The sequence below is a fragment of the Salmo salar genome, chromosome ssa26 (genome assembly GCF_905237065.1).
Source record: "Salmo salar chromosome ssa26, Ssal_v3.1, whole genome shotgun sequence".
NCBI classification, from domain to species: Eukaryota; Metazoa; Chordata; class Actinopteri; order Salmoniformes; family Salmonidae; genus Salmo; species Salmo salar.
In genome coordinates, this window is record NC_059467.1 from 16,469,275 (window position 1) to 16,494,142 (window position 24,868).

At 42.9% G+C, this 24,868-nt stretch overlaps 1 protein-coding gene across 1 annotated transcript; it reads left to right on the plus strand.

The window, feature by feature from the left end:
• Positions 1-663: 663 nt before the first annotated feature.
• strc1 (stereocilin 1) lies at positions 664-24,863 on the plus strand. The gene is made up of 28 exons (XM_014175442.2): positions 664-1,005; positions 1,172-1,921; positions 2,061-2,085; positions 2,251-4,339; positions 4,861-4,926; positions 6,317-6,427; positions 6,597-6,751; positions 7,084-7,270; positions 10,440-10,555; positions 10,777-10,906; positions 11,099-11,281; positions 11,803-11,841; positions 12,394-12,564; positions 13,197-13,337; positions 14,117-14,178; positions 14,286-14,421; positions 14,561-14,646; positions 14,746-14,881; positions 14,998-15,194; positions 15,317-15,407; positions 15,696-15,876; positions 16,031-16,206; positions 16,378-16,533; positions 17,536-17,678; positions 21,671-21,819; positions 21,903-22,000; positions 22,132-22,282; positions 23,666-24,863. Exons 4-28 carry the CDS (start codon positions 2,939-2,941, stop codon positions 23,749-23,751), a joined length of 4,548 nt encoding a protein of 1,515 aa, XP_014030917.2. The 5' UTR covers positions 664-1,005; positions 1,172-1,921; positions 2,061-2,085; positions 2,251-2,938; the 3' UTR covers positions 23,752-24,863.
• Positions 24,864-24,868: the final 5 nt, after the last annotated feature.

The window sequence follows — 24,868 nt, forward strand, 5'->3', positions numbered from 1 at the left end:
GCGTTTTTATATTTTCAGATCTGTGTTATTCTCCTACATTCGTTTCACAAACTTCAGTGTTTCCTTTCAAATGGTATGAAGAATATGCATATCCTTGCTTCAGGTCCTGAGCTACAGGCAGTTAGATAAGGGTATGTCATTTCAGGCCAAAATGTTAAAAAAAAACGGGTCCGATCCTTAAGAGGATTTATTAAACATATTATTGGATATGGTTTATATAGGCCTATTTCATACGTTCTGATATGTTTTAGATGTTTTTATTAAATCTTTGTCTAAGCGAGGACAGTATTTCTTGGCATGATCATCCATGGAAAGGTATTTTTTTTTATGTTCAGTTTTATAACCCCAATTCTATATTTTTGGTCAACCACACTGTCTCCGGCGCGTTTGACCTCAAGAGAAGAGGCTCGCATTACAGACAATGCGCTAAAAGAGTTTAATCCTTTATTAGGAATTAGAATACTAATTTTAATAGGATCTGAGTTAATGAACACGACGTATTAATATTTCATAACTGGCAGCAGTTTGTTTGCTAAATCCGTTCTGTGCATTTGACAGCCCTTCGTTAGCACCTTTTTTTTTTTTGCCACTGTTTCTAATCAAGCTACTTTTAGCTCATGGATAGAGTTTCAGGTGGACACGGGAGCGGTGATGGACGCGAAGGGGCAGGTAGAGATGATCGCTTAGCACGCTATGTAAGTGGACCACTACTTGGCAAAGCGTAAAAGGAATCTGAAGTAGGGAAGCAAGAACGGATACAGGGGAGACGACAAAATTGCTTTGACAAAGACTGGTGTTAGTTTTTTGACATTCCTGTAACTAAAATCAAAGGATGATTGGCATAACTATTGCCTTTGCAGTGAGCCTGGATAATAGGCCTAAAAGTGAATCTTTTTCTAAATCCACTGGATAGTTAGCATTTTTGTGGACTTCTCAAGCTACTTTTCCCCTATACTTTGAGAATGCTGCTAAGAATGCAAATATTTTTTGCTCTAAGCATCCTAGGTACGTAAGTTAGGCTACTTGCATTCAGCTAACTTTGATAGGATTACAATTATAAAGCGAATTTACATATGTTTGAGGCATGCTATGTATTTGTTTTTTAGTGTTAATGTTTTTATTCTTCAGCTTAAATGTAGGATACTAGTTGGTGTATTTTATTTTATTATAGGGATGGTTTGCGACGCCGCAAGACCAGTGCGCTCATTGTCACGCGCTGTATCAAGAAAAGGTCCCGCAGAAGTCAGCAAGTTTGACAGAAACATAGAAGAATTGATAGAGCGAATACACGATTTATCCAACGAAAATCACAACGTTGATGCCAATACCAGGGGCGGTATCAGCGCAGACGAAATTTTAGAGGACCCACATGTCAGGACAGGTGGCACCGTGTTAGAGGGCATTGACTTGAGCGCTTATTATGGTGTTCTGGGCAAGTTATTTGACATGTATAGACCACTAATAGAAGATGGATTTATTGAAAACCTCCCTAAAACGTTTGTGTGCATTTTGTCTGGGAGAACGGACTGTGGCTTGGCGGCAGAATTGACAAAGACTGTATCACTTGAGCTTGGCAAACCGCTACTGTCGTTTCTATCATCTGTCAAATCTCAGACATGCACAAGAAGCAGTACAAGTTCAGAGTCACTTTTTCAAAGATCCTACCTCAGAGTAGACGATTCCACAGTAGAACAATTCAGTGCTTTTCAGGAGATAATGACTGCTTTGTCACATCTTTCCTTATCTGATAAAGTTATGTCTGCTTGGACTGGTCTAATAGACATGACATTTCGTACAATAGTGACACATGGTTCAGAATTCATATTGACGTTTCTCCAAACCCCAATGGACTATGTAAAAATAGCATTGCAATTTGGAATTGCAATTCCCTCTCTGGAACAAAATGAACAATGTCAGCAAGGTTGGTCAGTTTTGTTTTCTACTTGCACTTTCTTCATGTTAAGTTATGAATGTAATGTATACAGTTTTTATTAGACACTGTTTTTATTGTACATTTGCAGTATTTAATATGTATTTAATGCCCTGCCTTTTTTGTATAGGGGATCTAAAGCAGCTCCTGATGTGGTAAGCTGACTATGATGTGTGGAACCTTTCCTCTGTGAAACCTTTCATGTGATACCCTGAGATAAACATCATGGAAATGTTATGATGGATTAATGTTTATATATTTTTCCACTGACAGAGGAATATGACCTCCATATCCTTTCTAACTGACTACGTTTTATTCAGGGGTATACGTCACAATGTGAGCTGGTCCTTTGGTGACTCCATCCTGGATATGTTCCTGGCTCCAGAATCAACGCTGTGCAGCTACCCAGGCCCAGACTGCCAGAGCCTCCCCACAGTCTCCTTCAGCCGTACCCTCAAAGCGGTAGAGGACAACCCCACTGCCCTGCTGAGGTGTGACCACGACAACCTAGCCAGTTTCAACGACACCCTGTGCGCTGACATCATCACAGTGGGCCTACAGAGCTCCTCAACACTTTCCACTTTCTGCAACGCTCTGAGCATCCTGAACCCCACTGAGGTGGAACAGGTGTGGAGTAACACCTGTCATGTTATCCAGGCTCTACTGTTGCCCCTCCTGGAGGACAGGTCTGACTGCAGTGGGGACATCCCGCCCCCCCCCTCCCCCAGGCCCACGGGTCTCAAGATCCCTCAGCCTCAGCCAGCTGCTGTGCAACTACGGCAACTGGACCAATGACGTGGACGCAGGCCTGGTGACACTGTGTAGTGAAAATGACAGGCATGAATTCATCCTAGCGGTGTGCAGCAATGTCCAGCTAATGCAGGCATTGATGAACAACAATCCTAACAATAGCTGGCTGTGGAATTTCTGTGTTAACTCCTCTGATGGATACATGGTGAGTCAGTTCTGTAGGTATCAGACCTGGACGCGGAGACAGTCGACCCAACCATGGTGGCCGTCTGCTGGGACCAGGACAAGGAGAGGCTGAAGATCCTCCTCTGTCAGAACTTGGACTTCTTTACTGTTGTGTTTTCCCATGTCGACAACAACTGGCTGCAGCTGAACTGTACAGAAGCCCCGACACAGCCAGATATAAACTCTCTGGTGGCGGCTTCCTGCCAGTACTCAGAATGGCAAAACGTGATGGAAATCACCATAGAGATGATATCCATGTGCATCCAGAATGATGACAAGGGTTTTGTACTGGAGGTGTGCGCCAATGCCACCTTTCTGAAGAAACTGCTCCGTAATAGTGCTACTGTATGGGTTGGAGAATACTGCACTGTCTCCCTTAACTCTCCACCCACCAACCCGCCTGTGGTGTTCAGCGTCCTAGACTGGTGCAACTATGATAAGTGGAGCAAGGTGCTGGTGGACCCGTCGATGGTGGAGCTCTGCTGGCGACACGACCAGATGGGTTTTAATAAGAACGTGTGCTGCAACATGCCCCTGTTTGAGAAGCTCACCTTAGAGCCCCAGAACGAGTGGCTCATGTCTGTCTGTGTCGACAAGGAGACCAAGGACATCCTGCCCCAGGTGTGCCAATACTCTGACTGGAACAAGCCCATCATTGTAGACATGACTGACCTGGCTCTCTGTGCTGAGCTGGACTCTCTGAACTTCACTCAGAAGGTGTGCGCCAACGCCACGGTGCTCCAGAACCTGCTAGCCAACCCTGACAATACATGGCTATTGGCGTATTGTGTGAACCACACTGGCCCCGGCGGTGGAGGGGGACAGGGAGGAGGCCTGATGGGGTTTAAGCCAGTAGAACAATGCCAGTACCACAGCTGGGCAGTGGCACTTCCTGACGCCTCTCTCCTGACCCTGTGCTGGGACTACGACCAGGCCAACTTTGTCTCATCCATCTGCACCAACACTGGCCTACTCTCCCTGCTCACCAAGGAGCCCTACAGCCTGTGGGTGGGCACGCTCTGTACCAACTACACCAAAGGAAACAGCCAGGGAAAAACCAACAGCACCTCCGCAGACTCCCAGCCCTGCCTGGTCAGAGACATTGTGAGGAGGCTGAACTGGACTTGTACTGCAGACTTCAGCCCAGCCTGTCAGCCAGGCTCCAGTCAGACGCAGGCTCTGCAGCTGCTTTTGCGCTGCGGGGTGAAGGCCCTGCAGCATCGCTTGGAGGGTCTCCTGACCACACACATGGCCTCTGTGGTGGACCAGGCCACCAGTGTGACCGTGGTGCTGCTGGTGGCCCTGGAGGAGAGCCAGATGACGTCCCTACGTGTGACTGAAAACATCCGCTTCAATGTGCTAAAGTCTGTGGTGCTCTATCTAGAGAAGGAGACCAACTTTGACAACAAGAGGGTACTGCTGCAGTGCTTTGGGGTAGGTGGGCTGAGCAGACTATCTGCAGATAAAGAATTCCAACATTGTGTGTATTGTGAACTGCTACATTGAACAGTCTTGAATGAATGGTGTTCATCCATACATTTCCCTCAGGTCACAAACCTGTTTTCTGCTGTTTTGGCTTTTCAACTGATTCATGTCTAAGGACATTTAGATCGGACCCATTCTAGCCTAGTGGAAATGTCATATGACTAACTTAGAATCCTTTTTTTTTGTTTTTTTTGAGGTAACTAATCATCTATATCAATTACCATGAGGGCTATTGTTGTGTCAACAGACGGTGTACACAGTTTCACACATGTCATTGATAGTGGACATTAAATCTCTTCCCCTGGATGAGATTAACTGACATTGATGTGATTGAATGACAAACCAACACTAATCTCTAATCACTTGTGTTTATTATTGTTGATACTGTGTTGTTGCTGTTGTCCATCTTGATTTTTTTTTTTCTTTAACCATTCAAATGATAAGCTTGAAGATTTGTTTGTCCGTAACAGAAAGTACTGACCAGTTTGATGCAGACAGGAAGACATGGGAACAGTGATGGATTTTTCCTCATCAAGGTGACAGAAATAGGACTGATACTTATTTGGTCCTTTTACATTTGTGACTGGTGATATAGTTACTAACAAATACACGCCCCTACATATTTATTTGGACAGTGAAGCTATAATGTTTAATTTTGCTCTATACTCCAGCATTTTGGATTTGAGATCAAATGTTTTATATGAGGCGACAGTACAGAATGTCCCCTTTTTATTTGAGGTATTTTTATACATATCTGTTTTACCGTTCAGAAATAAAACCACTTGATGTATCTAGTCCCCCCATTTGAAGACAAAAGTTTAGTGTTTGGTCCCATAGTCCTAGCACGCGATGAGTAGCATCATGGTGGAATCAACATTAATGCAGAAGTGTTCAGAAACATATTCTAATCTTATTGACAATAAAACGGACTCCAAAATGACACAATAGGTTATTTACCATTCATTTCTATTGGGCACAACATAATCTGAAACGCAACCAAAACAAAATGCAAATGCACCCAACAAGTGTGTAAGGTCAAAAGCTTGACGTAGTCATTGCGTGGAAAAAATATGGCACCAAATACTAAACTTTTGTCAAATTGTAATATGACCCCACCATCGAAAGGTGAGACTCTCACGAACACGTGTTTTGCTCTACGACGCCCACAAGCTTCACATCCCTCGTCTGAAGGTAACCCGGTTCCAGTTTAAAAAGGAATGATAATAATTTCCTGAGCTTTCTTATATCTCTCACATATAGGACAGACACTTCAAAACATACTTCCTTTTGATAAATTATTTGACTCTCTGTTTTGCTGTGTATGAATATGTTATTCAATGTGTTTCTATGGGCTAATAGCAGTGAGGCCAAATTCAATGTTTCATCAAATGTTTTTTCAATACTTTTTGGGATACCTACAGGGGTTCTAAAATTCTAAATCAAATAGCTAAATGATCCTTGGTATGACCATCTTAAAACAATTCCATAAGTTAGCATTGTAGAAAGCCAGCCCCAGGCCCTTAGACCATAAGTGCATTTGTCCAAATACTCATGACACCTTCAAATGGGGGGACTAGATACAGAGTGCTTTCAATTCTAAACAGTAAAACAGATATGTATGAAAATACCCTCAAATAAAAGGTGACATTCTGTACTGTCGCCTCATAAAATATCTAAAATGCTGGAGTATAGAGCCAAAGTGTAAAATGTTACCCTCACTGTCCAAATAAATACGTAGGGGAGTGTAACTCTTAGGACATGTCTGGACACGTCTCAAGGCGTGGTGATGGCTAAGTATGAGTATTTGTAATGTAGAGATTTTAAGTTCATTTATAATTTATTGTTACTTGTTGACAGTTTTTGTTATGATATTCTTGTCTGGCTTATGGGTGCTTGGTTTTAGTATGTGGTGTGATTCTGTTCCAGGAGTATTTCCGTATCCCTCTGGCCAGTCTGAGGCCAGTGCTGAGTGCAGTGGACATCACCACGGTCAGACAGATACTGCAGTACTTCAGCAGGAACCAGGGAACATTGCAGGTACTATCAGTTGTCCTCTTAGACAGGTCTTCCATGGAAAATACTAAGATCACTTGACCTCAATGGGACAACCTGATTGAATACGTTTTATAAAATAATTAAGTAAAATGTAGCGAAACCATTCTTATGTTCACACAAGATAATCACTTAATCTCGCTCTCTGTCCCAGTTTACAGATGACTACCTAGGCACCATGGTATCTGTGCTTTTCCAGACCCACTTGGTCAGGGACGGGAGTCTCTTTCCTGAACTGGTACCCCTACTTGCCCTGGTCAACCCTGCAGACATCCAGTCACTGCCCCCCTTACAGACCAACCTCATAGTGTAAGTTAAGCAGGCTTCTGATACAAGTCATCATGAGTCATGATGTCCTTGTGTGTTGGTCTCTGCATTATAGATGTACGTATAGTACTGAATGGCTATATAATCAAAGCTAATGGACTTAGACAGTTAATTACCCCCTCTATTCAGACACAAACAGACTCACAATATTGTAGTCATTTTCTATTTAAACTACAGCTTCGGCCTTAATTTAAATTGGATCATTTGAGTCTCTGAAAGAGATGTGCTTTCCCAGTCATGTTTTGCTCTTTGCTTTTTGTTCAGGTTAACAAGTATGTCCTACATTCCTCTATGCTCTCTCTCTCTATCTTCAGGAGAAATACCATCAACAGCAACATCAGGAGCCTGTCGGTGGAGCAGCGCAGGGCCTTTGGGAGGTGGTACAGCCGAGCCCTCAGCTCCCTCAACATGACAGCCGGCGGCCCCTCCTTCATCAGGGACACTGGTAACCTGATCGTCTACCTGCCCTTTCACAGCTTCCAGCACCTATCACCTGCTCAGGTAACAGACACGACACCTCTCTGTGAAACCAGAGCCTCCCCAGCCACAGCCAGGCAGTTGTCAGTGGTCTCCATTGTGTCAGTGGTTGTGGCCGTAGCCAATGTTCAATAAGTAAACATCGGAATGCATCAATTAAGAATGGCTATGTGAAGAATAGTGAGTGATCTTTCAATGCTTAAAATGTGAATATGATTGTTGCATGAAAAGTCAGGTCCAAAATGATTGGCGCCCTTGATAAAGATGGGCAAAAAAGACTGTATAAATTAAATAATACAAATACTGAGCTATATTGTATACAGAATTTGTATTTATTTTATACTAATACAATTGCTCAAAGAAAGAGATTTTGTTTAATAAGTACTACTTTTCTTTCTCAAAAATAGAGATCAAAATGATTGGCACCCCTGTTCTCAGAACCTTTCAATGCTTAACCTTGGATAATGGCATTGAGCCTTTTTTCTCAAATGTTTTATGAGAAAGAAGAACACATTGGGAGGTGATCTTAGACCATTCCTCCATACAGAATCTTTCCAGGTCCTTGATATCCTTTGTTTTCGCTTATGGACTGCCCTCTTCAATTCCAACCTCAGGTTTTCAATGGGGTTCATCAGGAGACTGAGATGGCCATTGTAAAATGTTGATTTTGTGGTCAATTAACTATTTCTTTGTGGATTTTGATGTGTGCTTTGGGTTATTGTCTTGCTCACAGATCCACTTGTGGCCAAGTTTCAACCTCCTGGCAGAGGCAACTAGGTTTTTGGCTTAGATGTCCTGGTCACTGGCATACCACAGCCTCCCGCAGCTCCTGCAATAATTGGAGGAAATTAGCTTTACAAATGCAAAATAGCATGATATTAGCTATAAAACTGCAACAACAAAAAATGAATTTGCCCCATGGCAAAATGTGTTGAATTGGAGGAAGTTAGCTGTTTTCCCTCATAACAAATCCTTAGACCTTGCTCAGACCTTGCTGAGCGCCCCGCAAAACTGCGGTACGACACTGGTTCTGGTACTGGGTTAAGTTTATTAAGTCGTTGGCCTTAAAGGTCCAGTGCAGTTAAAACTCATGGTTTTTTTGCCATATTGTATAACAGCTGATGAAATTTACACTGTAAAAGTGTGAAAAAGTGATCAGTGTTAGTTCCTGATAGTTGCTGGTTGAAAATGGGTTGAAATTCTATCCCACTTTTTCAGAAAAAAAATATAGTACTATTATAAACAATCTATTTCTCTGAGCAATTGTACTAGTATATATATATATATATACACACACACTACCGTTCAAAAGTTTGGGGTCACTTAGAAATGTCCTTGTTTTCCATGAAAACATACATGAAATGAGTTGCAAAATGAATAGGAAATATAGTCAAGCCGTTGACAAGTTACAAATAATGATTTTTAATTGAAATAATAATTGTGTCCTTCAAACTTTGCTTTCATCAAAGAATCCTCCATTTGCAGCAATTACAGCCTTGCGTACCTTTAGCATTCTAGTTGTCAATTTGTTGAGGTAATCTGAAGAGATTTCACCCCATGCTTCCTGAAGCACCTCCCACAGGTTGGATTGGCTTGATGGGAACTTCTTACGTACCATATGGTCAAGCTGCTCCCACACCAGCTCAATAGGGTTGAGATCTGGTGACTGTGCTGGCCACTCCATTGTAGACAGAATACCAGCTGACTGCTTCTTCCCTAAATAGTTCTTGCATAGTTTGGAGCTGTGCTTAGGGTCATTGTCCTGTTGTAGGAGGAAATTGGCTCCAATTAAGCGCCGTCCACAGGGTATGCCATGGCGTTGCAAAATGGAGTGATAGCCTTCCTCCTTCAAGATCCCTTTTACCCTACAAATCTCCCACTTTACCACTACCAAAGCACCCCCAGACCATCACATTGCCTCCACCATGCTTGACAGATGGCGTCAAGCACTCCTCCAGCATCTTTTCATTTTCATTCTCACGAATGTTCTTCTTTGTGATCCGAACACCTCAAACTTAGATTTGTCTGTCCTTAACACTTTTCTCAAATCTTCCTCTGTCCAGTGTCTGTTCTTTTGCCCATCTTAATCTTTTATTTTTATTGGCCAGTCTGAGATGTGGCTTTTTCTTTGCAACTCTGCCTAGAAGGCCAGCATCCCGGAGTCGCCTCTTCACTGTTGACGTTGAGACTGGTGTTTTGCGGGTACTATTTAATGAAGCTGCCAGTTGAGGACTTGTGAGTCGTCTGTTTCTCAAACTAGACACTCCAATGTACTTGTCCTCTTGCTCAGTTGTGCACCGGTGCCTCCCACTCTTTCTATTCTGGTTAGAGCCATTTTGCTCTGTTCTGTGACGGGAGTAGTACACAGCGTTGTATGAGATCTTCAGTTTCTTGGCAATTTCTCGCATGGAATAGCCTTCATTTCTCAGAACAAGAATAGACTGACGAGTTTCAGAAGAAAGTTATTTGTTTCTGGCCATTTTGAGCTTGTAATCGAACCCACAAATGCTGATGCTCGAGATACTCAACTAGTCTAAAGAAGGCCAGTTTTATTTCTTCTTTAATCAGAACAACAGTTTTCAGCTGTGCTAACATAATTGCAAAAGGGTTTTCTAATGATCAATTAGCCTTTTAAAATTATAAACTTGTATTAGCTAACACAACGTGCCATTGGAACACAGGAGTGATGGTTGCTGATAATGGGCCTCTGCACGCCTATGTAGATATTCCGTAAAAAATATGCCGTCTCCAGCTACAATAGTCATTTACAACATTAACAATGTCTACACTGTATTTCTGATCAACAAAAAACTTCAAAAACAAGGCCATTTCTAAGTGACCCCAAACTTTTTAACGGTTGTGTGTATGTGTGTTATATATATATATATATATCACACACACACACACACACACACACAATTTTTTTTTTTAATACAATAAAGCTCTTTTTTTTAATTATTATTTATTTTATCAAGTATTTGTTGCTCATCAAGGGTGACAATAATTTTGGACCTGACTGTATGTGTAAGGGGATGAGGTTGTACTGTGCAAAATTGTATGTGTATACAGTACAAAACAGTATGTTTAGGCCAATAGATTTTCATTGTCTTAATTTAAAACGGTATACAGTACGTTTTAATCATTGTGCACTGTCATTTTAAACCAGAGTTGGGTGGTGTTTCTTCTCTCCTAGCTGTTGGTTGGAATGGATGTGTTGCTGATGAACACCCTAAGCCACCTACAACAGCAGTTTGTGGCTGAGAGCCTCATAAGGACCTTCAGAAATCTAACAGTGGAACAATTCAGGAGGTCAGTGTCACAATATCTGATCGACGGTTGGTCATGTATCCTGTCTTACAGAAACATTCGGTTTCAAACATTAATCTAATTTGAGTGTATGCGTTTTCAAGAAATTACTTTCTGTAGTCCTATGAAACGCAACATTCTGGTAGACACTGAAGTAACCAACTGTTTGGGATCCAAAAGTATCTATGGATATGCTTGAGTAATTATCATCTTTGTATCCCTAGGCTTGGCAACCTGACGTGTCTGTCAGACCCAAAGGACCTGCAGGTGTACAGAAACACAGAGGCCTTCTCTGTGATTCAGGACAACATTAGGGCATGTGTTTCCCAGGGCCTCAGGGGCCCCAGTGACATGGTAAGTGGAGCTGTCACAGAAAGAACTACTTTCTTTTTCACCGCAAAGTTGAAGGTGAAACTCATATGGGTATGAGTGAAGCAGACTAATCCATGGGTTTAATTTCTTGTTTGCACTTTGTGTCTTGATTCCTGTGTAAATATGTGTGTGTGTGTGTGTGTGTGTGTTATGCTTTTGACCATCCCTCTTCAGATCTCCAGCTTGTTCCTGAATGGGAGTGAGCTTCAGTCTCCTGGCTCTCTCTCCGCCGGCCGAGTGTCTCAGCTGGCTCCCTTCTTGCCCTGGCTGGGTGTGGACTTCCTGCAGAAGCTCAGCCAATCCCAGCTCAGCCCTGCGCTGACAGCCCTGGCCTCTGTGCCCTTCACTCCTGCACAGGTAGAAGCTCATCATCAGTCGTCACAAGCATCCTCTCATCAGAGAGAGAGCTCTAATGGAGCACCTTCTGTTTGGTTTTCATACCTGATTGGGTTTTCTCAGTGCTGCCCGGCTCCGGTAACAGAGGGTGGGGATGATTATGGGGTTAGAATGGGGGTTGGTTAGTAGGGGCTTTGTGACAGCTCACAAGCAGCCAGTTTGCAGCAATCTGACCCCAGGTGAGGTGAGGGGGGTTCTGGAGGTGCCTTGACCTTTTGATTACAGAAGCACAACTAACCCCACATTTTCAATGTGCGCCTTGCGGCTGCTGCCTGCCATATGCCATAAGGGGCCTTAGTCAATGGAATGGTAGGGTGGGGAAACAAAATCAGAAAATAAAGCATTTGTTTTTGTCTTGAGCCCAGTGGGCTATTCTTCCTTTTCCCAAGTAGTTTCCATCTTCATAATGCAGATGTTAATAAAACAGAGTTAAGACCAGTCATAATGATTTGTTCCATCTTCTTTTTGTGATGTCATTCTAGGCCAGTGTAATTGTGGACAAAGTGTCTCTAAACAACAGTGTAAGTATTATTTCAGTTTTTGGCTTTCTGTTTTAGAAAGGGATTGTAAACAGGGTTGCGTATTGTCTCAGATATGGTATGCTAGATGTTTGAGAGTGTCTCTGTTTCAGTGTAATGCCTCTGTGCATAGTAATGGTCCATTCTGAGCCAGCTGGCCCAAAGCCTAGTGCAGCCTGGCCAGGGGTGACTCAAGGACAAACACTATCACCATGGCAAACCACACAACCTTGTCAAGATGTATGTTTCCTACTTCATTATACACCAGATGACACTCTCTACCTGTATTATCTTAGTATCTAATGGCTGTATAGTGTTACAAAGAACAAGACCAATTTGTCAAAGGTATCTTTTGTATCTAGTTTCATTTAACAGATGATTTTTGCATTATTAAAAGTGTTTGAATGATGAGTTAGAAATGGACTATCCGTCTTTCTTTCTCCATATCTTGCTCCTCCATTCCCTGCCCCCCCCCACTCTTTCATATCCCCAACCTTCCCTTCTCGCTCTCTCTCTCCTGCTCACTCCCTCTCTCCCTCCTTGTGTCCCTTCTAGCTGGCTCTGCCGGGGCAGCTGCAGAAGCTGGGCTCTCTGGTGAGTGGGGTGAAGGTTGAGACTCTGTGGAACTTGCCCTCTGACATCCTGCTGTCCTCTCTGCCTGACATCGCCCTGCACACGCCGGGCCTCAACCCCTCACAGGCCAACACCATCACCACCAAACTCTGGGTACGGCCTTAGAGGGACTCACCAACACTGACCCCCATCCTCACAAACAGCGACATGCTCACTCATACTAAATGAAGACAGTCCACAAGGTACACAGTAACGTGGCTTCGGCCGTACGCTGCTACTCTTGGCTCAGTGCGAGGTATGTTTACAAGGCTCTGAGTATGCATACATAACCATTGGAGAGGGAACAGAGTGGAGGAGAGCAAGGTGGAGTGTGGAGGGGGACCGCAGCTGGCATGCCCAGGTGTACCCAGGCTCCTCCTGCCTGGCAGTCAGATAGGGGTGATGTGGCCCTGTCCCAGCTGGAGCTGTATGCTCCATAAGGACCAGAACCAGGTATAGACTGACACACTGGGCAGGCTCAGCATTGGGCTGTTTCTTAGAGAGGAGGTGCCAACTATGCATGAATTAGGTCACTCTGACACATTTGTAATTACTCCTCTTTTGTTTGCCTGAGTTATTTTGTATGGTTTGTGAACATGTATTTACATTCCACCAACATATTGTGTGTACCGCTAGTGTTTGTCAGAAGCCCATTTAGTCACCATTGAAATCTGCGTGTTTATCTTTTGAATTGGTGTTGTTTAGTCACTATACTCTATGTCTGTGTTGTGTTGACCTTTGTCCAGGACTCACCAGAGGTGACTGGCTGGTTGGATAAGGTGGAGCCCCTGCTCCCCAGCACCCCTCTACTCAGTGTGCTGACCAGGGCTAGTCTGCTGTTGACCAACAGAACCTTGGCAGGAAGACGAGCCTGGAACACTCAGCAGGTATGAGCTGACTCCTGTCCTCTCTGCTCCAGCAATACCTGTGACCTGCAAGTCATTTTCAAGGGGATACAATTCATGCATATCAGTATAGGAGCATCTACATATCCCTAAATACTTTGTGATTTTTATCGCCCAATGATATTTAGAGATTTGAAAAGGATTTCCGAGTGTGTGTCTAAAGATGTCAGCACGTTACGCAATGTGGGTCTCTCCTCTGTCATGCAGAGGTGTGTGTGACACGGTCTTGATTAGATGTTAAATAATTAACCGTCAGTGGAGAGGTCGGCCTGTTGTATAACCCCTGCCCTGACTGTTTAAATAGGCTGTTCTATGTTCTGAACACACACAGCGTATCTGTGACTGTCAACAGACACACACACACACACACCAGGTCCCAGCTCTCACAATGCGGTGGTGTCTCAGACGGGCTGATGGCCCTCTCCCTCCTGCTAGCCTAGCGCTGGCCTGGTCTGTTTCACCACACTGGCCATGAAAGCTGCCCTATAATCCCCTGTCTGTTGCTACTAATGGGCCTGAGGGCGGCCTGCCAGCACCATTAAATCACATCTCCCAAATCCTGCATGTTCATGCGCACTGTGTGAAGTGGCAAAGCACAACAACACTGTGCTACTGAATTTACTACACACCTCAAAACCGTATTCCAAAACTGCCAATCACCTCTATAGCACTGCGGGGTATTCTCTCTCCGGCTGTCTCTACGTGTGTTGGGAGATGGTTTGTGATCAATACTAATGATCGCTTCTGGTTTCTTTTCCCAGGCTAAAACTCTTTTTAAAGAAGCAGTGAAGACCATGCCCAATCTTTCCACTGAGACGTTTCTGTGAGTGCATATCTACGTCAACATAGCTGCAGTTGATTTATGACTAACTTCTTGTGAATGTGCTCCCATTCATATTTGTGATCTATTTTGTCTCTCTGGTTATACAGTGCCCTTGGAAGCATTGCTCGAGGTGTAAGCTGCACAGCCCTGCGACAGCTCTTCCGGGACAAGCCAACATTTTCCTCAATGCGGAGTGTCCTTGCATTCATGAAAAAGCAGTCTGTTCCTCTCCATTCCTCACTGGTAGATGAGCAAATACTTGACCAAATTCCTCTGAGCCAGATAATTGAGTTAACAGTGGAACCATGCCAGATGTCAGGTATAAAGATAGCTGTTGTATAAGCGTACTTGACAACCCTCATGCTTTTGTCATGACTTACAGAAAAAGTGCATAATCGAGGAGCTGTACTACTTTGACTTCTCTGAGCTGCTGGGAGAGTTTGGCGCTCAGATCGCACTGGCCCTGCCGTGAGTCGGTCTTACTGCCATTAATCATCACTACAGATGGTTTGAGCATCAACAATGCATCACTGTCAACTTTGTGTGTGTGTGTGTATGCATTTGTAGGGTGAACACTATTAAGAAGTTCCCTGCCGACATGATGGACACTCTCAGGAAGATGATTGTGAAGGACTCCCATCACTTCCTGCTCCTACCCAGTAAAAAACAGGAAATTCTGGTGGACAAGATGGTGCAGAGACTTGTCAGTACCCTCTCCTGTACCCCATTACTGCTAACACATTCAGCCTGGGGTTTAGCTTTGGTGTCTTCATGTTGAAAATGATTTACAGGTATAAGTTGAAAATGTTCTCCCCCCAGGGCATGTACACGGGGGAGTTCACTGAGGATGAGTTCCGTTCACTGGGCATCATGGCGACCTACGTAGTGGATGAAGTGTTTCTGCAGCTGGTGCGGCGCTTCTTTGTGGAGAGCCTTGAGTTCCTCCGAGAGTTCTGCTATAACAGCAGCAAGAGGGACATCGTCGCACAGATCCTACAGGAGCCAGGCACTTTCGGGTACTGTAGCAACCTCTTAAACAACCACCCCACATTACAGCACACACCCCATTTAACCTTTCGTTATAACTCCTCTGTCTCCTCACATCAAATGAAAAATGAGCCTTTCTGTGTGCTCTTAGCCCCATTCAGAACTGGACCACTGAGACACTCAATCAAGTGGACAGATTCTTATTCTTCCTTCCCAAAGAGATGCTGCAGCAGATTCCCCAGGTACGTTTCCTGCTCTACTTTTCCCTCAGTCTTTAACACATCCATTTCCATTATTTATTCAACGTTAGTTCCTTTGCAATTGATTTGACCATTGTCATGATTCATTTATTTGGGTGTCCTTAAAGTTATTGAGAGGTGTTACAATTGCTACACGACACCAGGAATCAGGAAAGGATGGATTTGTAAAAGAATCTTGCAGGTGTCCACTGACAGGACTCCTAGAGGTGTCAGGTGCTATGCTGCCCTGGCCTGTTGGCCCCTAGTCAGGCTGTGTGTGTATGTCCTCAGGCCCTGATGACCCATGGGCGTATAGAGAGGCTGTTTCTGAGTCAGCGCCGGTGGGAGTCGGGTGCTGTTGGGGCCCTCTGCATTCAGGGTCGGGACCAGGTTGAACAGACACAGCTGTTTGAGAGGCAACAGTTTGTTCTTCAGAACTTCCTGGGTTTTCTCAAAGTGGGGCAGGTCACACGTGAGTGCCACTCTGTCTCACATTGAGACTTCTGTCTAAGTCCCCAACCTTACTGCCAAAGAGATGAACATAAGACTCTTTTGTGAAATGTTTACATACATTTCCCTCTGTATACAGTATTACCATCTGTTTTTGTCCATTTGTCTCTGCCCAGCTCCTGCATTGATGCCCACATGTGAAAAGCTGCGTGCAACACAGCCTTCAGCCTGGAGTACAGACAGCTTGACAGGCATGTCGTCTGCCGCCTTCAGCTGTAGTCTAGAGCTCTTTGGCCAGGACCCCTTCTTTTCAGCATACCAACAGAAATTACTCCTCCAGAAAACTAAAGAGGTACATATTTTACCCATAACAAGAAACATCACTGTAGTTCCTATGTAAAAATCACCTTGTACCACATGCAAAATGGGTCCAGTGTCTGATTTATCCGTCTTCTGTTGGTGCTCTGGTTGCATTAACAAACAGAGGCTGTTTCTTTGTTCTTTTTCTCTGTGTTGTCTGTAGATCTATGGAGCGGCCAGCTCCTTCTCCTCGTCTGTGATTACTCAGCTGGGTCGTATAGCCTCCCAGCTTTCAGTGGCAGAGCTGAGTGTGATCCGGCTGTCTGAGCTGAGCACCATCTCTGCACTGGGGGCAGTCAGCACCTGGAACAGCAGACAGGTAGCTAGCAATCAGTCTGACAATCTGGTTCAATGTTTTTGTTTCTCTGTGTGTAGTTTGTGTAGTCCTGATGTTTTTGAATGTCGGTAACACTTTACTTGACACCTGGCGTCATAACACGTTATGACACGGTCATAATCATGTCATAATATGTCCTAACGGCTGACATAACTTGTCATGACCCATATATTTACGCCTGTTGTGACATATATTGCATTATTTTATGGCTGGTTATGACATCTTCATAAGAGTGTCAAACCCCATATTTATTCAAATTAGTTTCTTCCTTGACAAGAATTTTTATTTCAGGTTGAAAGTTTTTCTTAAATCCATTGTTGTTGCAATGAATTCTTTACAGTTATGTTTTTTTCATATTTTAAATGACTTGTAGAAAATGCACTTTATGACACTGTCAAGAAGCATTATGACCGTCATAATCATATAAGGCAAATAGGCCCATCACGTACATGCCCTTATATCAGTCATCAGTAAAAAAAGAGGGTGTCTTGTCCTGCTCCTGAAATCTGCTCCTGCATTCATCCCAGTCATCTGCAACAGAGCATTGGGGTAGGTGCATGTCTGACATCAATGTGTGCGTAATTAGAACACTAATTTAATATGGTCAATTTCCTTCTTTTTTTTTCTATAACGTAAACATACTGTTGACATGTAGGCTATGGTGTAATGGAATGTTTTGCCTTGTGTGGTACATTTTGTACATTTTGACACTCTTATGTAGGTGTCATAACCAGCCATAAAATAACGCAATATATGTCACAACAGGTCTAAATATGTCATGACAGTGTTATGACTATATTATAACAGGTTCTGACACGTCATGTCAGCTGTTATGACACACAGTATTATTGCATTGTTATGACGATGTCATAAGACTTTATGACAATGGGTGTCAAGTAAAGTGTTATCTGAATGTCTTACCTGCTTTGGTGTGCATTTGTGTGATTGTGGTGCCTATTGCAATCCTTGTCTCTCCTGTCCCAGCTGGCTGTGCTGTCCTCCTCTGTGCTCATCTCAACCCAGGTGGCTCCTAGTCAGCTGGACTCCAGCACCCTGGTGGCTATGGGACACATACTGTGTGGGATCAAGGTCTCAGACATGCGCTCCCTGAATGCAGTGGAGTTCAGGTGAGATTAGAGACATACTCAAATCAGTGAGAGGGACCGACATGAGAGAGGGAGTGTTATAGGTGCTGTGTTTTTACCATTAAAAAGAGTTTGCATTTACACATTTTTCATGTGAAACCTCCCCTATGTGTGTCTTCTTAACCCTTATCCAACCTGTTTCTCCCTCCTGTCATTCTACATCCTGTAACCAATGATGTACTGTATATGGGGAATTCTATAAGTAATGGGGCCATTGTGTGACATTGGATCAACATTTCAAAATGGTTTGAAACAAAAATAAAAAGGATTTTTATGCAGTTCCACATGTGTACTTAAAGGAATAAAAGTAAATGTATGCAAATTGTCCCATAACTCCACCTATAGAACAACATAGGCACTTTATGCAGGGTTCATACAGACATTGGCAAGTAAAATTCAAGGACTTTCAGGGACTTTTTCAAGCACTTAATTGTAATTTTCAAGGACCTCAATGTTAATGTAGAATTTATATAATTGTACATGTAGGGCCTAATATAGAACTTCCCCCAAAAAGCATGCAATAAGTGTCAAAAAACGAAACCATTAGCACTTTAAGATTAATGCAGCCCATGTGGCTGACGCAGGCACACAATAAATCCATAAATAGCGATATCATTAATCTCAGCATCGCTGTTTTTATGATGAGAAAGTGACCAAAAACCAAAGTTCCTTTTTCAATGGAAGGATTTGTATGGAAAGTCAAGTTGGGGCGGGGCAGAACAATTTTTGGGGGCCTTGCTACAGACTGCCATATCGGTCTGCTGATACAGGACTAGTAAAGGCTCACTGCACTACTTTTGTGAGAATATTTTATGAATATTTATTTTCAATTCTTATTTTTCAGGGGGTGCTGCATCACCCTCACTTCCTGAGTCTATGAGGCCTATTCCAGCACTTGAATTTCTGAGCTCCAAGTTCAAGTAGGCTACTTCAAGCCCTTTGTATTGTTTACAATTGCAGGTCTAACATGGGAAAACTAAATGTATTTGTCATGTTATTTCATTACAAGATCATTGTGAATAAGCCCACTAGACTATGTAATTTGTTGTCATTATATCCAGAATCATTCATAGGAATTGCGTTGGGTGTGCAATAGTCTATCCTACACAATTGCGCACAGTAGACTTGGCTTCCAATCTGAGGCACAAAAACATATGAAAACATTAACTCTACCTTGATGCTTTCTCTGTTAAAGCTAACAGACAACAAACAGATGATCAGCATCAATTTGCTAGAGATCGTGGATCCAGGCACAACTGTCTTCACTGGCGTAACGAATGCGACACAAATATTCTGGACATTTCTCACAAACACCTTTTTTTTCCAGAACTTGGTCAGTTGCATCGCATGCGCTATTGCTATAGCTGTTCATCACTTGACTGTCATTCGGAAAATTCCTTCCTGGATCTGATGATGATGATGTGTTAAAATATCATGGCGTAACTAGTAATATAATTAGTAGAAACATAATATAATTTAAAAGTATGCATTAAGGTGTCTGTAATAGAATAAACATAGCAAAAATAAACGTAGATATTGAATGCATTTCTATAACTTCCCAAAAAATGTTACTATGATGGGAGTACCAAGATGGGGATGCGGTGGCTTCAAAACACTGCCCTCTGTCAGTCATCTAGTGTATATGTGACATATGTTAATCGTACTCTCCTTGCTTTGTGTTTTGTTCAAAGAAATCACCCCAGCCAGTGGTCCCAGCTGAGCATTACTTATTATCTGTAGTTAAATAGGAAACAGCACGTTAGTTTTGCAGGGCTTAATGATGTTGATGGCTGTTGATGGTAAAATCCCTTGCATCACATTTTCATACTGGGCATAAACAAAATACAATACAAAATATAACATGTGTAAATACCTGTCATTAAATAGGAAACAGCACGTTAGTTGTGCAGGGCTTAATTATGTTGATGGCTGTCGATGGTAAAATCTGTAGCATGAAAACAACTGTTAGCAGTGGGCTTATGTGACCATTACATCCGTGCATGCTAGCTAAAACACTTATATACACCAATCAAATACCAAAGCACATCCCAGAAAGCCCCTCAATCCCTAACAGGTACCATATACCCACACATGTATAAATCAGAAATGTACAGCAAACTTGTACACATTGTAAAATAGAATACAGTATTCAGAACTCGACCTACCCCTTGCATCACATTTTCATACTGGGGAGACCTGACGTTCGCGATCTCCCCCTATCTGCAAGCGGGGCCAATAACAACACGCCTTATTGTCATCGGAATTCAACCAATCAATAAGAAGGCTTGAACATTAAATACACATTTCATTCGAGGCAAGTGGAAACATAACCAACCCTGTTACATATATACACTGCTCAAAAAAATAAAGGGAACACTTAAACAACACAATGTAACTCCAAGTCAATCACACTTCTGTGAAATCAAACTGTCCACTTAGGAAGCAACACTGATTGACAATAAATTTCACATGCTGTTGTGCAAATGGAATAGACAACAGGTGGAAATTATAGGCAATTAGCAAGACACCCCCAATAAAGGAGTGGTTCTGCAGGTGGTGACCACAGACCACTTCTCAGTTCCTATGCTTCCTGGCTGATGTTTTGGTCACTTTTGAATGCTGGCGGTGCTTTCATTCTAGTGGTAGCATGAGATGGAGTCTACAACCCACACAAGTGGCTCAGGTAGTGCAGCTCATCCAGGATGGCACATCAATGCGAGCTGTGGCAAGAAGGTTTGCTGTGTCTGTCAGCGTAGTGTCCAGAGCATGGAGGCGCTACCAGGAGACAGGCCAGTACATCAGGAGACGTGGAGGAGGCCGTAGGAGGGCAACAATCCAGCAGCAGGACCACTACCTCCGCCTTTGTGCAAGGAGGAGCAGGAGAAGCACTGCCAGAGCCCTGCAAAATGACCTCCAGCAGGCCACAAATGTGCATGTGTCTGCTCAAACGGTCAGAAACAGACTCCATGAGGGTGGTATGAGGGCCCGACGTCCACAGGTGGGGGTTGTGCTTACTGCCCAACACCGTGCAGGACGTTTGGCATTTGCCAGAGAACACCAAGATTGGCAAATTCGGCACTGGCGCCCTGTGCTCTTCACAGATGAAAGCAGGTTCACACTGAGCACATGTGACAGACGTGACAGAGTCTGGAGACGCCGTGGAGAACGTTCTGCTGCCTGCAACATCCTCCAGCATGACCGGTTTGGCGGTGGGTCAGTCATGGTGTGGGGTGGCATTTCTTTGGGGGCCGCACAGCCCTCCATGTGCTCGCCAGAGGTAGCCTGACTGCCATTAGGTACCGAGATGAGATCCTCAGACCCTTTGTGAGACCATATGCTGGTGCGGTTGGCCCTGGGTTCCTCCTAATGCAAGACAATGCTAGACCTCATGTGGCTGGAGTGTGTCAGCAGTTCCTACAAGAGGAAGGCATTGATGCTATGGACTGGCCCGCCCGTTCCCCAGACCTGAATCCAATTGAGCACATCTGGGACATCATGTCTCGCTCCATCCACCAACGCCACGTTGCACCACAGACTGTCCAGGAGTTGGCGGATGCTTTAGTCCAGGTCTGGGAGGAGATCCCTCAGGAGACCATCCGCCACCTCATCAGGAGCATGCCCAGGCGTTGTAGGGAGGTCATACAGGCACGTGGAGGCCACACACACTACTGAGCCTCATTTTGACTTGTTTTAAGGACATTACATCAAAGTTGGATCAGCCTGTAGTGTGGTTTTCCACTTTAATTTTGAGTGTGACTCCAAATCCAGACCTCCATGGGTTGATAAATTGGATTTCCATTGATTTATTTTTGTGTGATTTTGTTGTCAGCACATTCAACTATGTAAAGAAAAAAGTATTTAATAAGATTATTTCTTTCATTCAGATCTAGGATGTGTTTAAGTGTTCCCTTTATTTTTTTGAGCAGTATATAAATAATTGTCTGTAACTCACCTCTCCCCCCTCCTGACTGCAGTAAGGCAGTTCTGTGGCTGGGCCGTCTGCGGCTGTCCTGTTCAGAAGAGCAGCAACAGGCTTTAACGGGACTGCTGATCCATAGCCTGGCTTTTGGACCCGTTAGCTCCTGGGGCCCTGAGGTCTTCATTGAGGTTGGAGCACTGGCAGGTACATGACATGCCTTTTTGTTGTTTTGCTACCACAAATATGACTACTGCCTGAAATTAGTTTCAACCTCTTACAATCTGCAGCTGGCCTCCCAGATATGGCCATGTCTTCTTTGGTGAGGGAGCAGATTGAAGGATTTACACCTCTGGCTGTGTCCCTCATCCGGGCAGACAAGTTTGCTGTAAGTGTGAGGATTCAAAATGCCTATGATTCAATAACACATGTCAGTTTATCCTCAATGTTTTGTATTGCCCCCTATCAAATTGTTGTTTTTCTATGTTGTGTTCATGTGAGTTGTCCGTGTCTCCTCAGGTCGTGTTTGACCCAGCCCAGATCAGCATGTTCTCCTATGAACAGGCCAAAGCGGTGACTGAAGCCCAGCGCTTGTGTTTGTCCCCTGTGCAGCTGACAGCTATGTCTATGGTGCTGACCATCTGGGAAGACAAACCTGTTGACTTCCGTGGTAATTAACTTTCACCTACTGAAATGTTTCAAGTGTACACCATTTCCCTAGATGATTTTCATTTGTGTGGCAGCCTCGGGAAACCCTTCATATCGTGAAATGTTTATTTTTTTTTAAAGCTACCTTGAACAAATACAAAGTAGATGCAGGTAGTGAAGGCCTGGTAAGTTTTATAAAGTCTAGCTAATACATTGTGTACTTAACTAGCTAACTAACTAGCGTAATATACTGTTCATTGCTTTCTCCTCATTGAAGATGCTCTCATCTATCCATCCATGATGAAGTGACAGAAGATCATAAGATAATGATTGATTACCGGTAATTCAAATAATGATTGATTACCGGTAATTCAGAGCATATTGGCAGGTTTGCTCAAAGTAATGACAACTATCTAAATCAAACAACAAGCAATATCACTATTTATCTGATAAGTCAGCTTCAACGATGATTGATCAAATATATTTAAGTTTGATGATTGACTAACTACAAAAAGGAAAGAATGCTACAATGACAAGAGCCCAATCCAATGTACACCCCTTCTCGCCTGTGCACTCATTCACACCCCCTCAAAGAAAAGCAGTGGGGATTGGTATAACTGTGTTGGTAGATAATTAATCTACATACACCTATCCTATTTTACATCTTTGAGAGGAGTGAAGGTGAGTGGCCAGGGCTAGCAGAAATTGGATGCAGCTCAAAATGACAGATAATGACAGTAAGATGCCTCTTGCTTCCACCAAGTTTTAGAATAGGATCTCAATTGCTTTGTTACTTAAAATCAAAATAATTCTGAACTGCTGAAATTACTGCAATACTGTTTATATATTTTGATCCCTTTTCATGTAATTTTGGCAGCTAATAGGACCTACCCACTGATCAAGAAACATCGGAAGAAAGTGTGAACTACTTTAATGAACTTTTGCTCCGGCGAAGCCTACAGCTACTTATACACAAATGAAAATGGGAAATGAACTATTTTACTTAAGTAATCATACAATATGTTTTACATTAGAATAAAATAAAGGGTTTAAAGTATCCAAAACAACCAAAATCTCAATTTTCAACTATGGGCTTTGTCCCAATAATGAGGGCGTGATATCCGATGGGTTTTCGTAGTCTGCTTGACATGTTTCACTGAAGCTGACATTGTCTTGATCTTAGCAGAGTGTAATTAAATGAGATGCCTATTATGTCAGTACATACTTTCAGCATGTATATTTTGTAACTTTGAGTCTGAATAAGAGGAGGAATCAGGATCTAGTTGAAGAAGGACAGCTCAAGCAAAGGTTTGAGGGAGTGTTGGATGTAGGATGCTTGTATTGTTGTTGAGTTTGTCGCCATACAGCTACTATGTTGCTTTTGTGTTTGTGTGTCCTCATGCAGGCAGTTCATCAGGGCTGGCACTGTGCCCTAGTCCTCTCTGTCATCTTCTGGGACTGCTGATGGTGCTGTTAGTTTCTGCTCTGTAATGGCCTCCCCTTCTGATGGATAACCCCCTTACTCCCAATGGGCCACGAGGACTCTCTCCCACACAACTACCATGTTAAACAATAAGTGTCATATATTTGAGTAGCCCTGCAGGCTATTGTAATGTATGATTTGATAATGGGTGGATATTTATTTCTATCAGCAAATCATATCAAATTGGTCACACACATATTTAACAGATTGTATTACTGGTGTAGCGAAATGCTTGTGTACCTAGCTCCAACAGTGCAGTAATATCTAACAATTCACAACAATACAAACACATCTAAAAGTCAAAATATTGGAATTAAGAAATATATAAATATTAGGACAAGCAATGTCGGAGTGGCATTGACTAAAATACATCAGAATAGAATACACTATATACATATGAGATGAGTAAAGCAGTATGTCAACATTATTAAAGTGACCAGTGATTCTATGTATATAGGGCAGTAGCCTCTAAGGTGCAGGGTTGAGTAACCGGCTAGTGATAGCTAATTAACAGTCAGATGGCCTTGAGATAGAAGCTATTTTTCAGTCTCTTAGTCCCAGCTTTGATTCACCTGTACTGACCTCGCCTTCTGAAGAGCCATCCATTTGCTATTGGCCTATTCTCTGAGTGAAGAAAAAAATATTTCTGCATTTTATTGCACATTGCTGAGTTGTAGTCGTCAGTTTAGGCTGACAGTTATTTTGTTAGGTTTAAGGTTGAATAACATCTTATTTTATTGCTTAAATGTAATTGTTTTAAATGGAAAGAGAAGGGTAATCATGTGTTTCTATCTCAAAGTGCAGTGATATTTTCTATTATTTGAGCATTATGTTTCTAAATTGTTTTTAAATCCTTGTCTATCTGTAAAGTATTTCGGCAACAATTTACATTGTGCTTTATAAAGGGTATGTTAGTGGTTTATAAGTAGCCCAGTAGACTCCTTTTCTAAAGTTAAGTGTTACAGAAATATTGGTAACACAAAAATAATCTAGCCTATATAACACTCTCATTGCAAATCTTTTTGGGGCATTTATTCCATGTATTGTAATTGCTGTGAGTTTTGTTTTGTGTGAATGCTCAGGCAAAAATATGTTGCTAATAAATAACTTCTACATTGTATTCCT